This window comes from Fusarium oxysporum, chromosome 5 (assembly GCF_000149955.1).
Source record: "Fusarium oxysporum f. sp. lycopersici 4287 chromosome 5, whole genome shotgun sequence".
Classification (NCBI taxonomy): Eukaryota; Fungi; Ascomycota; class Sordariomycetes; order Hypocreales; family Nectriaceae; genus Fusarium; species Fusarium oxysporum.
In genome coordinates this window covers 3,801,544-3,814,441 of record NC_030990.1, presented here as the reverse complement: position 1 = coordinate 3,814,441, position 12,898 = coordinate 3,801,544, and the positions used below count along the sequence as shown (strand labels likewise).

At 48.6% G+C, this 12,898-nt stretch overlaps 2 protein-coding genes across 2 annotated transcripts; both read left to right on the top strand.

Moving 5' to 3' along the window:
• The first annotated feature begins 786 nt into the window (after nt 1-786).
• On the top strand, nt 787-3,864 carry FOXG_02290 (uncharacterized protein). Its single transcript, XM_018379690.1, has one exon. It carries the CDS (start codon nt 1,141-1,143, stop codon nt 2,818-2,820), a length of 1,680 nt encoding a protein of 559 aa, XP_018235771.1. The 5' UTR covers nt 787-1,140; the 3' UTR covers nt 2,821-3,864.
• A 2,457-nt stretch (nt 3,865-6,321) lies between these two features.
• FOXG_02289 (uncharacterized protein) lies at nt 6,322-8,657 on the top strand. The gene is made up of 2 exons (XM_018379689.1): nt 6,322-6,596; nt 6,656-8,657. Exons 1-2 carry the CDS (start codon nt 6,459-6,461, stop codon nt 8,303-8,305), a joined length of 1,788 nt encoding a protein of 595 aa, XP_018235770.1. The 5' UTR covers nt 6,322-6,458; the 3' UTR covers nt 8,306-8,657.
• The last annotated feature ends 4,241 nt before the right edge of the window (nt 8,658-12,898 follow it).

Genomic DNA, 12,898 nt, shown 5'->3' with positions numbered 1-12,898 from the left:
GGCTCCTAGTCCCAATCCCCGCATACTAGGCCAGAATCGCTTCTCTAACTAGATGTGTTTTCTTGCAGGTCCCGAACAAACACTTACGTCCCTAGAACCTTTCTGTCCCTGACACAGCCATGTTCTTCCTTTATCTACGATAACTCTCTTCTCTTTTCTGACCTCACAACACGGACGATACCTGACAGATCAAGCTCGCCAACAGTCTTCCCAATCCACCGGCAAGGCTTGTTCTTCATTTGTTTAAGCCACGAAACTACCGTCTGCATCTGTTCAAGTTCTTCGCATTTCATCTCAAGCGGCTGTAAGATCCTCTCCAGAAGAGGTGACGTGGGCGACCAAGTACAGTACAGCAGAGCCAATAATTGGAATTGCAAGGCGAGAGGATTGCTTGAGACCTTGGCTCCATCCATAGCCACACAGCATCGGCCATTCAGAACGGGAAGTTGTCTTTGAGGTGTATGATTTGCTGGCAGGCCTGTACATTGAGAGATATCCCTGCCCCCAGTACTGGCTTTCGGCAACCACACTTGCGTGGTTCATCTTCACCTGCAATCTATTTGCGAGTGAGCTAAGTTGCCTTCCCTTGAATCAAGCCAAAGTTCCGACATCGCGTTGTACGGTTCATGGTTAGGATACCTCTTCGCTCGACTACGTCTAACGTCAGTCCTGCACAGGACGTAGAGGTTTAAGATACTCTGTACCCTCATGCAGATAGAATTCCCAACAACTCAGCCTCCTAGATGATCACCATTGAGGGTGCCATGGCTGACCTTACAAACCGATTTCCCCTTTGAAGCTCTGAAGAGTCTGTCTTAGTATTGCTTCAAGAGAGGACTGTTTGGGTTATCTTCCCATCCCGTCCGCAACAACAAATCATCCAATCTGGCGATTCAATCGACAAGCCTGTGGTCGCAGGCACAACCATCTCAGAGCAGACCCGGATCTGCCGCAACAGATTCGACCGGCGCATCGCCTAACTCTCCACGGACACCATCGACACCAACCTGGCCTTCTAGAGACTTTACTCTATCGAAACCGGCTGCCAGCCAGGACAATAAACTACCTTCTTTAGGCAGGCTCGGGGAGGGTCAATGTGCCGGCCCTCGTGGCCAGGTGTGCACAGGCGGTCTAGTCTCAATGTCGCATACTGGGCCAGCATCTCAACATGCGTCACGTCGTTCTTCGAGGTCCCCCTTAGGAGATGACCAAGTCTCGCCTCCCTCAGTTCGACACAGACAGCTCGGTGACCGCGATCTGCGCCAAGATGTGAGCAACGTTCCCTATACAAATGGCGAGGAAAGATTACAGCAGGTCCCCCAAAAGACCCTTGGTGTCCACAACATACTCAACCCTATGGAGCCACGACTACTGGCTTCAGGGGGTAATGGTCATCTTCCTCCAGCAGCTCGTCCATCTGAATCCGCGACACCAGGCCAGACAGTTGGCTCAATCTCTGGATCTTTTGCTGGCGCACGAGCTTTCCCACCAGCCCAACCTGCGTCAATTTCTCTTCCAGGTACGCCATTGGGGCCGATGACACCTATCGGAGGGCCTTCATCAGGACGCAATTCCCCGACGGCTTTCCCATTTCCTACCGTAAATAGTGCAAGACCAAAAGCCAGCCCGACACAACATCCCCGAGCCATAAGTGTTAGTCATGTGCCATCTCGTGAATCTGATGGGCGACAGTCTTTACATGGCTTTTCATCTACTAAGCGACCGTTCGAGGACATAACGCCGGAAGACACCAGAACTCAATATCCCCATCTACATCCTTTAACTGGAGCACCCACTGGTCCTCCCTCAGCGATGTCGGATCATGGTAGGTTGCATTCACAGCCGCCGATTGCTTCTCCTGGAACACAAGCTCCTCTCTCCACTTTCCCCCCTAGCCATGCGCCGGGCCGCACGCAACCGCCTCTGGTACACTCTCAGACTTCATATTCTCCTAACATGCAGGCTGGCCGGCCGTTCCCGAGTCCAGGACCCCCAAGCGAGTCCGCCTCGCCGTGGTCAGAAACACTGCGAAGACATGGGATGGGGGGGTCTCTTTTTGGCGTTGAGGGACAGCAAGCGTTATTGGCACTTCCGGGGAGCGAGGCACCTATCCCTGTTCATATGGACTTTTCGCAGGCGTCTAAGAAAGCAGACGAGAAGAGACAGCGAAATGCAGTGGCTTCAACAAGGCATAGGAGGAAGAAGAAGATCATGCAGGAGGAGAATTCAAAACAACTACAAGAGCTCCGGGATGAAAGGCGCCTCATGGAAATAAGGATTGAGGAGTTGATTCAACAACGGGACTTCTACCGTGAAGACCGTAACCGTTTACGAGACATTGTCGCACAAACGCCATCAATAAGTGGCCTTGCTGCCGGACCTCCTAGTCCTACTATTTCGACAAGCAATTCTTATGCAGAGACCGGGTCGTTAGCATCAGGGCCCTCTGGGTCCATGAGTTATGGAGATGTACTAGCGAACGAAAGACCAGCCCAACGCCGTCGAACCGATGACCACCCTGAATATTCGCTACCACCATACGGATCCCCTGCGAGCGGCCACCCGAGTGCATCTCCCAGTGGGCTACCTCCGATGCCCATGTCAGGTTATGGAGGGCCATCACGGCCATCATCTGCGGCATCCTCAGCTAGCGGTGAGAGGCTGCCGCCGCTGAGAGTAATGGAAGGTCGACCACCTACTGGCCCACCCCCCGGGCCAGGTGTTCAAGAGCAGGATCCGCGAACTGGTCAGTGGGTTCCCGTTCAGCCTCGAGTTCCTGAGACTGGGTGGGCAACAAGGGACACTCACCGCAGGGCTTAATGCGATAGGATTTGAGATTTGCAAGCGTTTGGTTACGCATTACAGTTATGGAGACCCATTGTTCTCATCTATTATATAATATCGGAGTGGTTCAGGTTTTTGGCATGGTTTTGGTGACTCGCGGGTGGGACTTTTGGAAGACGCATCTGTTGGGCAACCGACGAATTTATCGCAACTTGTAATGTTGTCTTGTGTTATCTTGTTTCCTTGTTCTCCGTTCTGATTACGTGTTTTCTGTTGTCCGAGTTGAGCATTGTTTGCATACACGGAGTGCTCATGACGGTTGTGTTTGTGTAAGCATGTATCTTTGTACCATGGACATGTTTTCACCTTTGTCATTCCGTGCTTCTTCTTGGGACATGGGACGGACTGGATTGGACTATTGAGGTATCTATCCAGGCCGAGGGTTTCTGTCTTTTTTTACTCCTTTCTACTTGCTTCAGACTCCAATCGTCTTGAGCTGGGTGATGAGGCTGGGCTCTTCTGAGACCGGATACCCCTGGGGCCTTTGCTCCTCAAACAGTACATCGTCTCGAAGGCGATGGTACACTCGATCAACAAGTACAGGCAGCTGCGCTTTACAAAAGCGCGCGGCAGAGGGATACCTTGAATTACAGTTATTTGGGACTTGCAGCTCAAACCAATGTCTTCAGTAATGGCATAGGTGCGAGTATCGACCAAGACCCATTGTCATTTTGTTCTTTCCTTTGTGTTTTATGAATGGTTAGCTTTTGTTTTGGTTGTTTTGTTGTTAGCAAGTCATTTGATACCAGATTGGAATTGTGAATTTAGCTTTGTATCCAATATTTATATAGCGGGAAGTTGTTTGGGATTAAGCAGGAGTTCTCTCGGCTCTTTGGCTTTCCTTTGTTGTGGGAGAGTGCTTTGGTGAGTGTTACCTGATACCCCGGATCTTTCTATGGATCGAAAAGCTCTTGAGTTACATAGTATAGTACAGGATAGAGTGAGAAACACTAGAAATAAGCGTTTGTGCAGGAAGTATTTCTTGCACTTAATTACAACTTGGTATCTGGTGCCTGTGAGAATGACTTTACTACCAGTCGAGATGCTACGGTTGTTACAAGTAGGTTGCAGCCAGGTATGGAGATGGAGAACAGAGAGAAACAACATATGTGAGTGAGAATGACCGTGATATTGTCATACGGATACTACGTAAGAGATTTCTTCTGCTGGGATACACAAGTGACGTGTCCGAAACATTGATGGTCTCTTTTGTTGTCTCCCTCCCCCCTCTCTGACTCGCCTTACCTTGGGCAGTGGACAACGGCCAAAGCCACCTCATGCAAACGTATGGCGTTGGTGCTGTCTGTGACGGTTGTTGCATGCTCCGAAGTTAGCGGCAGTTAAACCAACGGGAATGTTCCCAGGGGCAGGGGTGTTGCAGTACATACAGAATATGCAGCTACACTACGTGCATATACATGCGGTACAGCATGCGTGTGCTTACACCCATATTAGCTTTAGTAGATGCATGTGCTTGGTTTTTCTTGCCTCTGGCCGTGTTACAGTGTGTGTGGTCTGCTGTCGTCACATCCTCCAATCTCGGCTCTTGGCCAGGGGTGCAACGAGTAAAAAAGGTTTTGACTTTTTTGGCATTGGGCGGCTAGCGGCTAAGGCACATTAGTTTCCTATTCTGTCATATTATGTGCATGGAGATGGGTGGTGATTCACATTAGATCACACTTCTTCAGGCAGGGGTTGTTATTAGTCGCACTTTTACAAGATTGTCGTAGTGAGATGAGAGAGACTGAGGTACGTATATACAATTGGGCACCTACAGTACTTATTTGGATTAGGTATCACTCAGTGCCCGATACATACCCAAGGTAGGATCCTACTGCAATCTCGGTTCCGTGTCTGATACTCGATAATCTGTGATAGAGTTGATCTTCATCAACATACTTTTAGGTACGTAATCCCGTGGTATTATCATCTTTGTCATACCCGGCCCCCACACTGTGATCGCGCTATCCCGCGTTATCGGATCATGTCATCTGCTTTAGCTGAACGAGAATCTGATTTCCTGCCTGTATTCCCAGCATCATCCTGGCAGTCATTAACACCAACACCATCTCGGCCCGCACTGTACGCTATAGTCCAGGTACCCCTTAGTCCACAGGCCATACAGGATTCTGGTTGCCCGATGACACCAATACTTCGTCACTTAATCACAAAGGGAGGCCTCGTATGCAAAGATTGCTTACATATGTATTCATTATTCCTTTTTCTTTTCCATTCTTGTCTTCCTTCTTTCTTCTTCTCCGCCTCACAATCTACGGTCCGTCGCTGACTTGTCACTTACATGCACAACGCAAGGAAGGCTTGCAGCTAGCCGCAGTCAACTGACACTGAAGCTGTGGCTGCGAGAACAACGCTAATGAAGCAGCCAAATCAGAGAATATGCGGAGATTCCTTTCTAAGAGTAACCTGCTTGTTCCTCATCTGGTCTGGCACAAGGGGTAAAGCGAAATGGGATGGTTGTTTACTTGACGCCGCATGCTGAATGTTCCGAGTCATTGTGATCAGCCAATCGAGGGACTGCCCTGGATTTATGCCTCGTCGTGATGCTTATTCCCATTGACCGTGTCTGAAAACGGGAACTCAAACTGAATCACCTTCTATAATGAGGACCTTGGCATCCGGCTTTCTCGCCACTGGATAGGGAACGGTATCATTCTCGTAAAATCAAATTGTACTCATTGCCACTGTGACATGCATGATCTGCGGACATGAACTTCAAGGTTCCCATGTCATCATGTCTTACTGATTGCTGTGCCATGGTTCTTTTGGTTTCTAGATGTACGCCTTGGAGTTGTTCATCTTATTTTCACAGGTCCCCGGCTTACAGTATGTCAATAGCGCTGTATCTTCTCGCGCAATTCATCTTTGCAACAAGCGTACCTTCCAAATTGTTATATTGCGTCCAATCAATATTATACCCTACGATGAGGTTAAGTAGTGAAAGGCTGAAGCCACATAACAAAGTTTCAATAGTATTTCGATCCATACGAAATAGCCCGATATAGCTTTGACAAGATGTTAAACGATTAGCCAAAATGCACATTTCAAAGTCATTGGAGTATAACACAACTAAATCATGAGCTAGCTACTCAAATCATATCACAGCCACTATCAATCTCTCGGAGGACATCATGACTGAGTCGTGCTCACTTTATGCTCAGTGAATATCAAACCTCGCCTACGTAGGCATGTTTATCAGTATTAGACGCCGTCAAGAGCTAACAGGGATCAGCCACTTCCTTATACTTATACAGATACCCGATCAAGACATTAATGCCGTCCCTTTAGCTTTAATTTATAGTTATATCAATTAAAACCCCCGGTTAATTCAAATTCTTTGATCTGAAAATGAGCCCCAAGGTTGTATAAGTCAAGCCACACCATGTGGCCGCCACGTGTGGCTGGGACCTGTCCTGGCCAACCAGGAAGCTCCAAGCTCGACATCTGGCCTCGAGCGTCACCTCAACACTAAACACCCCGCGATCAACATCACGTCAATCTCTGTCAGGCGCATTGCGAATTTGGCTCCATTGAAGACAATTTCTCTCTCCGCAAATCCCTAGATATCATAAGAGAGGCATTGCCTCATCGCCACCATGGCCCCACCATTCCCTCGCTCGAGTATTGAGCTCGATTACCCTCTCTACGCCGTCGACTTTGACCCTGAGGACTCAACCCGAGTAGTCGTAGGTGGTGGAGGTGGTGCTGGTCGCTCTGGTGTTGGAAACAAAATTGCAAGTCGAGGTCTACAGGTAATGACTGGCACATAGTAACTGGCTAACGAGATGCGCAGACTGTCCTCGAAAGTGTTTCTCAAACAGAGCTCCGAACCGCTGGAGAGATCAACCTTTCACGCGATGAAGATAGCGTTATGTCCCTGGCAGTCGGTCCTCACAAGGGAAAGACCACATATCTCTACGCCGGCGTCAACTCCAGCCCAGATAGCATCGCAAAGGGCAAGAATGAACACCTCCGAATCCTAAGCGTCGACCCTTCGAAGCTGCGCACTGCCGTTGGGGCTAAGACACCCGATGCCAACATCTCAGAGGTCGCGCGTACCTCTCTCTTCGAAAATCCCGACCTTGATACATATCAGCGACTATTGCGCATTGCGGGAACGACTGGTGCTGCAGCTACAGCGATGGGCAAGGAGCCCCAACTGGCTATCTTCGACGCCGCGGGTGCTACAGCCAAACTACGAAGTGTTCTGAAACTAGACAAGGAGGCCGAGGATTTGGATATTGTGCAAGTAGCAGAGAATGAGTTTCAGGTTGCATACTGCTACAAGTACGAACTATATCTTGTCAAGGTCAGCGCCAAGGAAACCAGCGAACCACAGCGGGTATACGTTATGCCAGACGACCATGGCGAACGACCTGCCTTCCGAGCAATCCGTTATCTAAGCCCTCACTTCCTCGTCGCTGCGTCCAATTTACCCAAGCGAAGCGGAGTTGTGATACAGGCGTTGAGATTACCCAAGGAAGGCCAGCCAGACGCACGCCTTTCTATCAATACTAGGATACCAAGGAAGATTTCTGCAACCGCTCTTGCTATTGCGAACCTATCACCTCCAGCATCTCCTCTGAACTCCCTCGGCAATACACAGTTCATCATTGCCGTTGCAGGCCATGATTCATCCGTTTCGCTCTATACACTAGAACACACAACAGGCGGCACTGTTGAGTTGCTTGCTAAATTGTGGCACCTACACACTCTCAAGGAAGTCCATGGAACAGACAATATTACTGGAGTGGCATTCTCTCACTTTCAGACACCCAAGAACAACCTTCGCCAACAGTACATCAAACTCGCCAGCACATCTCTCCAGAAGACGGTCGCTGTCCACAGCATTCCCCTTGCGAAGCACGTCGATAAGTCTCCCCGCAATCCGAAGGGACCTCCTCGTCCTGTTCGCTACGTCACAGCTATGAAGTCCCGCGGTGTTTCCTCTCATGGTCTTGGCATCACAATGGCCATCTTCGCGCTTATCATGGCCCTCGTTGCGCAGACTGTTCTCGAGCTCTATGGCGGATCTCGCCCAGTTCTTGGTGTGCAGAAGATATTTCCATCATGGCATGGCAGTCTGCGCAGCCCCGACCACCCACCCGCCGCCTTCTTAGCCGACGAATTTCTTGCCAAACTTGCAGGTCGCGATATCGCCAAGACTGCCACTGGTGAAACTCTGGTTGTTTACGAGGGTGATGTGCCTCCTGCAACTGCCGGTGGAGACGGCCAGACCCCAGAGCTTAAGCTTGATGTCCACGAGCCATCCGTCCATGGCCCGGGCAAGACTTGGGAGGAGCTGGGTGAGGAGCAGAAGGAGGCCTGGAAGGCTCGTCTCAAGGAGGCTGGCGCCTGGACTCAGACCATGGGCGAGAACGTGTTCAAGGGCATTCTGTTCGGCGAGATTGCTGGTGCTGTCGGCCGAGCTGTTGCCGGTTGATATAGCATCACTAGCAGTTCTTGAAAGAGACGATTCTGAAATCTTGTATTGTATCATAAGTTTGTGCTTTACTTACATGTTCTATATGATGGCGAGGGAGTATTTCTGGGATCTGGTTTGCCGTTTTAAGCTCATCATGAAAGGGGCGGTAGCGCATACTGAAAGCCTGTTACGTATTTAGGAAGATAATGTACATGTATAGTTATGGTTATTGTTATTAGTAATGTATTCTCTGCATATATGTTCTTACCGTGGTGTAGCGTGTGACTGGTCGGTCATGACTTTCCATCCATATCGCTAGGCGTGAGTGATGGTCACGGGGTAACAGATATCAAGAGATCAAGAGAGTGCGTTTCGATAGATCTGATTTATACTTGATTAACAACCTCGGCGTGTAAGACTGATGTTGGCGATGTTCACTTGCTCAATGCTTTTGAGATAATGCTCCTTTATAGGTAGATTCTGGGTTGAACTGGGAGCACTAGAACCTCATCCTCAAGTCAGCATTTGATGGTATCCAAACTACTGCTTGTAGAGATAAAGGGGCCCGTGAAATGCCGGCTGTCATATTCCTTATCATTAACATATGCATTGGCCTTTCCTACTTGTTCTTGTATATCTGGAGGTATTCTTTTCTAGACTCGTATTTTGCCAGCGTCAACGAATATGCTTTGAACTCAACAGGCAGAGTATGGCTTTGCAACGCATACCTAAGAGCTTCGTTGAAGCGCATGTCAAACCTCTTTTTGCATCATGCGGCATAGGGAATATGAGATTAATTCAAGCATCCTGGCTCTCCTCTCATGGATATACTCATGGCCTTCATGTCGGTTTTATATAGATAGATCCTATGTTAATCGAACCCAGTAGCTCGGTGGTTGTATCTTCGATGAACAACATCACTAGCAACTCTATAACAGTGCAATGTAGGTTATACAATTTTGGCATATTCAAGCGGCCATCAATAATCTCGCATACACGGCCAATTTGTGTGTGTGCATATACATGAGTTGAGCATCTTTGAGGAGTATTGCTTCACGGGAGTATTTGCTCTCATCATCGGCCGGCTTTGGCAATACTGGGATAAGTGCTGTTCCAGCTCAGCATCAGGTTCGGTATGCTTGCCTTGTTCCATAAGAAAACAGGCCAAGCATTTCGATATCAGGCCATGTTACCCGCTTGTTGCCTGGTGGCAATCGAAGCTGGTTATCCTTCTGAAGTCCTCGATCTTTCAATGGGGGGCCCTAATAGTCCCCCTTTTACAACACGATACCACCTATCACATGTTTATGGACGCCTACTGCTGTGAGAAGATAAGTTTCTTGCGTACCTCTACGCAAATTTACCTAGTTTACCTCATGTCCATCAAGGGTATCTCAATGCTCAATGGCTGTAAAAGGTACTGTCGTCCCAAGCAACAACCTGTGTAGTCAACGGAACTTTGGTCCCACAAACGTGCCAGTTTGACAAGTCTAATAAAACGTTTCGGAATGTTCCACAATTCTTAGAGAAGTTAGGCGATCATGGTATCAGGAACGAGCGACGCTATCGGGCTCCCGCATTCCAGTCGAGACGATCATTTCGATAATGTCTCTAGAGGCCATCACAAGTCAAAGGATATGCGGGCGTTGGGAGGACCACCTAACTTGATGTACAAAAAGACTGTATGGGTCCCATAACTACCAGCCCATGCAACTTGAGAAAAGCATCGTGGTCTCGCGTTCTCCTACATCAGTTGGTAGTCTGCTGTTGCACCAGGCATCATCATCGACACCCTGTATGCACGGCATGTACTGTCGTACAAACACCTGGGCCTCGTAAGTTTAGGCCGTAGCCAGGTCTAGCCCAGGAACTGAATTGCTTCACGCCGTTCAGAACGGCCCAGCCGATGAAGGCCCTCACAGAACCATTCAGGTACTCGAGCCCTTCAACGTCCGTCTACAAATTTTTCGGTAAAGGGCTTGACAGACGAGAACCAACGGTGCTCATGATTGGTACAACATCAATGATGGCTTCGCCATGATCAGTTCAAGGTTTGGTCCAATACCTGTGGCGCTCCCGGATTCGGACGAATCTTGAAAGTTTGCTGGTTTAGTGATGTCAGGTTCTCGTCCTTTGCAAGTCGAATCTGTATGATGAACTGATGCTGATGTAGATTGTGATACTGAACCTTGGCTCGGCCTTGATGTTACAGACAAAGACACTGCAAGATCACGATTAAGGCTTGACAGATGACGCTGCTTCAATGTCAACTCGTATGCATTACAAGCTCAAAGCGTTGTCTATTGCACGATGAGTTGTGCTTTTGCAAAGTTTGCTGCAGACATGAAACAAGGCATTCCCTCTTAGACAGTACTACCATGGTCAAAACGTGGCAGACAGAAGAGATTGACAGACATGGAAATAACAGGAGAATGGACAGGCCAGGCAAACAAACCAGCCTCTGAAACGAACAGCGCTGAAATCTGTGGCAATTGCAGTTATTGAGCCCTCCGCCTCCGTATGTTTTCTGCTGCTGCTGCTGCTGCTGCTGCTGCTGTGCCCCCTTTTGAAATGAAATGTTGTCTGTGGCTCAATTTGATTGAAGATGGATCCCTCATTCATTCATTGACAGGTGCTCACGGCGTCGGCGTTGGCGTTTACAGGGCCATTCCCTGTCACGGAACCCTGATTTTCGCTTCTTGGCGACACATCCAGCTACAGCGATAGCTCTCAACACGTGTGAGGGGCTCGTTCGTTGTCTCTAAAACATTCTCTGTGCCGTTTGTCAAACTGTCTTTTGTGGGCGAGTCTTTTCCTTTTATCAATCTACAGCACAGCCCAGCACAGCACCGTAACCGTTTGAAACAAGAGCCCAACTCTGCTTGAATCATGTGAATGCGTCTCGATGGAACTTGTTAAGATGCAGCATGACAAAAGAGGAAAAGCAAACAGCTAAATCGGCATGGGTGGATGGATTGGCCTGCCCCTGTCTGTGGCGATATTTTGGAATTCCATCCACATTCCACAGGCTCCCGGCTAGCTGGGTCGATCGTTGAATGCAATTAGACTCTTATTATATTGAACGTTAACTATAGCATCCCATTTGCAAAGCACAATACAATGCCTTGAAATGAATGCTCTTGAAGTTCATTTTAAGTCTGAGGGCCTCCCGAGTGAACAATAACCCCCTGATTCAAAATATCAGCCTGAAGCCGGGAGAACATGTCAGGGGCATCAGCCACGTTGGTGTCCCGAACATACGTAGTTGGCTGACGTGATCGATTCGGCAATTCATGGTTCTATCGTGACTCGACCACAACAATAAGTGAGATACGATGTTTGCTGGCTGAAAGTCCAATATACATTACGAGTTTTGTTGTTGGTCCTCGTCCTCTTCAGGCAGGTCTACCAAAAAGGGCGAGGAAAATATTTGGAGACAATAGCCCCAGAAGCCTCCCGGCGCCAAACGGCATCGTCTCTGTCTAGGATAAGACCATCACGAACTAGGCCATGAACTATTCCTTCCGTGGGCGTCGTCAACTAGTTCGGGACGTAATTACAAACGAGTCAAGCTGTTTACGCATACGCAGATCAACAATAACAAGTAGATCTCGTCGATCTGGAGAGACATCTTGAAAGAGAAAAAAAAGATACATCCAGCTGAAGAAACACGAACGAACGGATTTGTCCGGGCATGGGCCAATGTCAAAGCGCACGGCACAGGCTGATTCTTGAACAGCTGCAGGGGCATGGCATGGCATGGCATAACATGGCTGAGCGGACAAAGGAGGGCAGGACAAGGCGAATAATGGGAAGAGGAGAGGATTCTTTGAGCAGAGAGGAGCTGCAGTGAGACATTCTCCATACTTTTGGGGCATACACGCAATTCAGGCAGCGGCTTGAACTGAGGTAGCACGAATGTTATTCTTAGTGATAAGGCAACCATAGACTGAGATGGTGAGATTATCAGATACACACAACATATGCCATTGAGCTACCAAAGTTCAATAACAGACCTCAGCTAAGAGTAACGTTTCGTCCTGAGAAACAAAAATCATCCGAATCTCTTCAATAGAGTTTCTGAAGGCGAAAAGTCTCCATTTGGGGAAAATGGTGGGGTTGGTTGTCAGATCTCACCAGCCACATGTTGATGCGGGAGCTAAAGCGGATCGTCGCTGGGCAGAAAGAGACAAGGAGAAGAAGAAGACAGCAATAAATACAGCCTGACTTTGAGGCTTGTGTTACTGCAATCACATACGAGATATGGCAATCATACCGACATGAAGAAATACAATGCCTCTTCTTCTCATGATGGCGATCAGTAAAGTCTGAGGCTGTAAAGCTATCGAGGCGGTGATGGTTGATCGACGGCACTTGTCAGGACATGCGAGTCGCGTGAAAAGGACATATCACTCTGTGAATTCCGACTGGGTATTCGAGATATTTGCCCCTGCCCGTACCAAGAGCCTGGGTTAACGCAAGGAGCATCTGTACATCATGTACACAATAATCGTATTACGAGTCAAGACGAACGCCTAAAGTCCAGCTCTCTTCATACGAGCCAAGAATCTCTTTCAAATTGTCCATCCGTCTTGGCAGCGTCAATCGAAA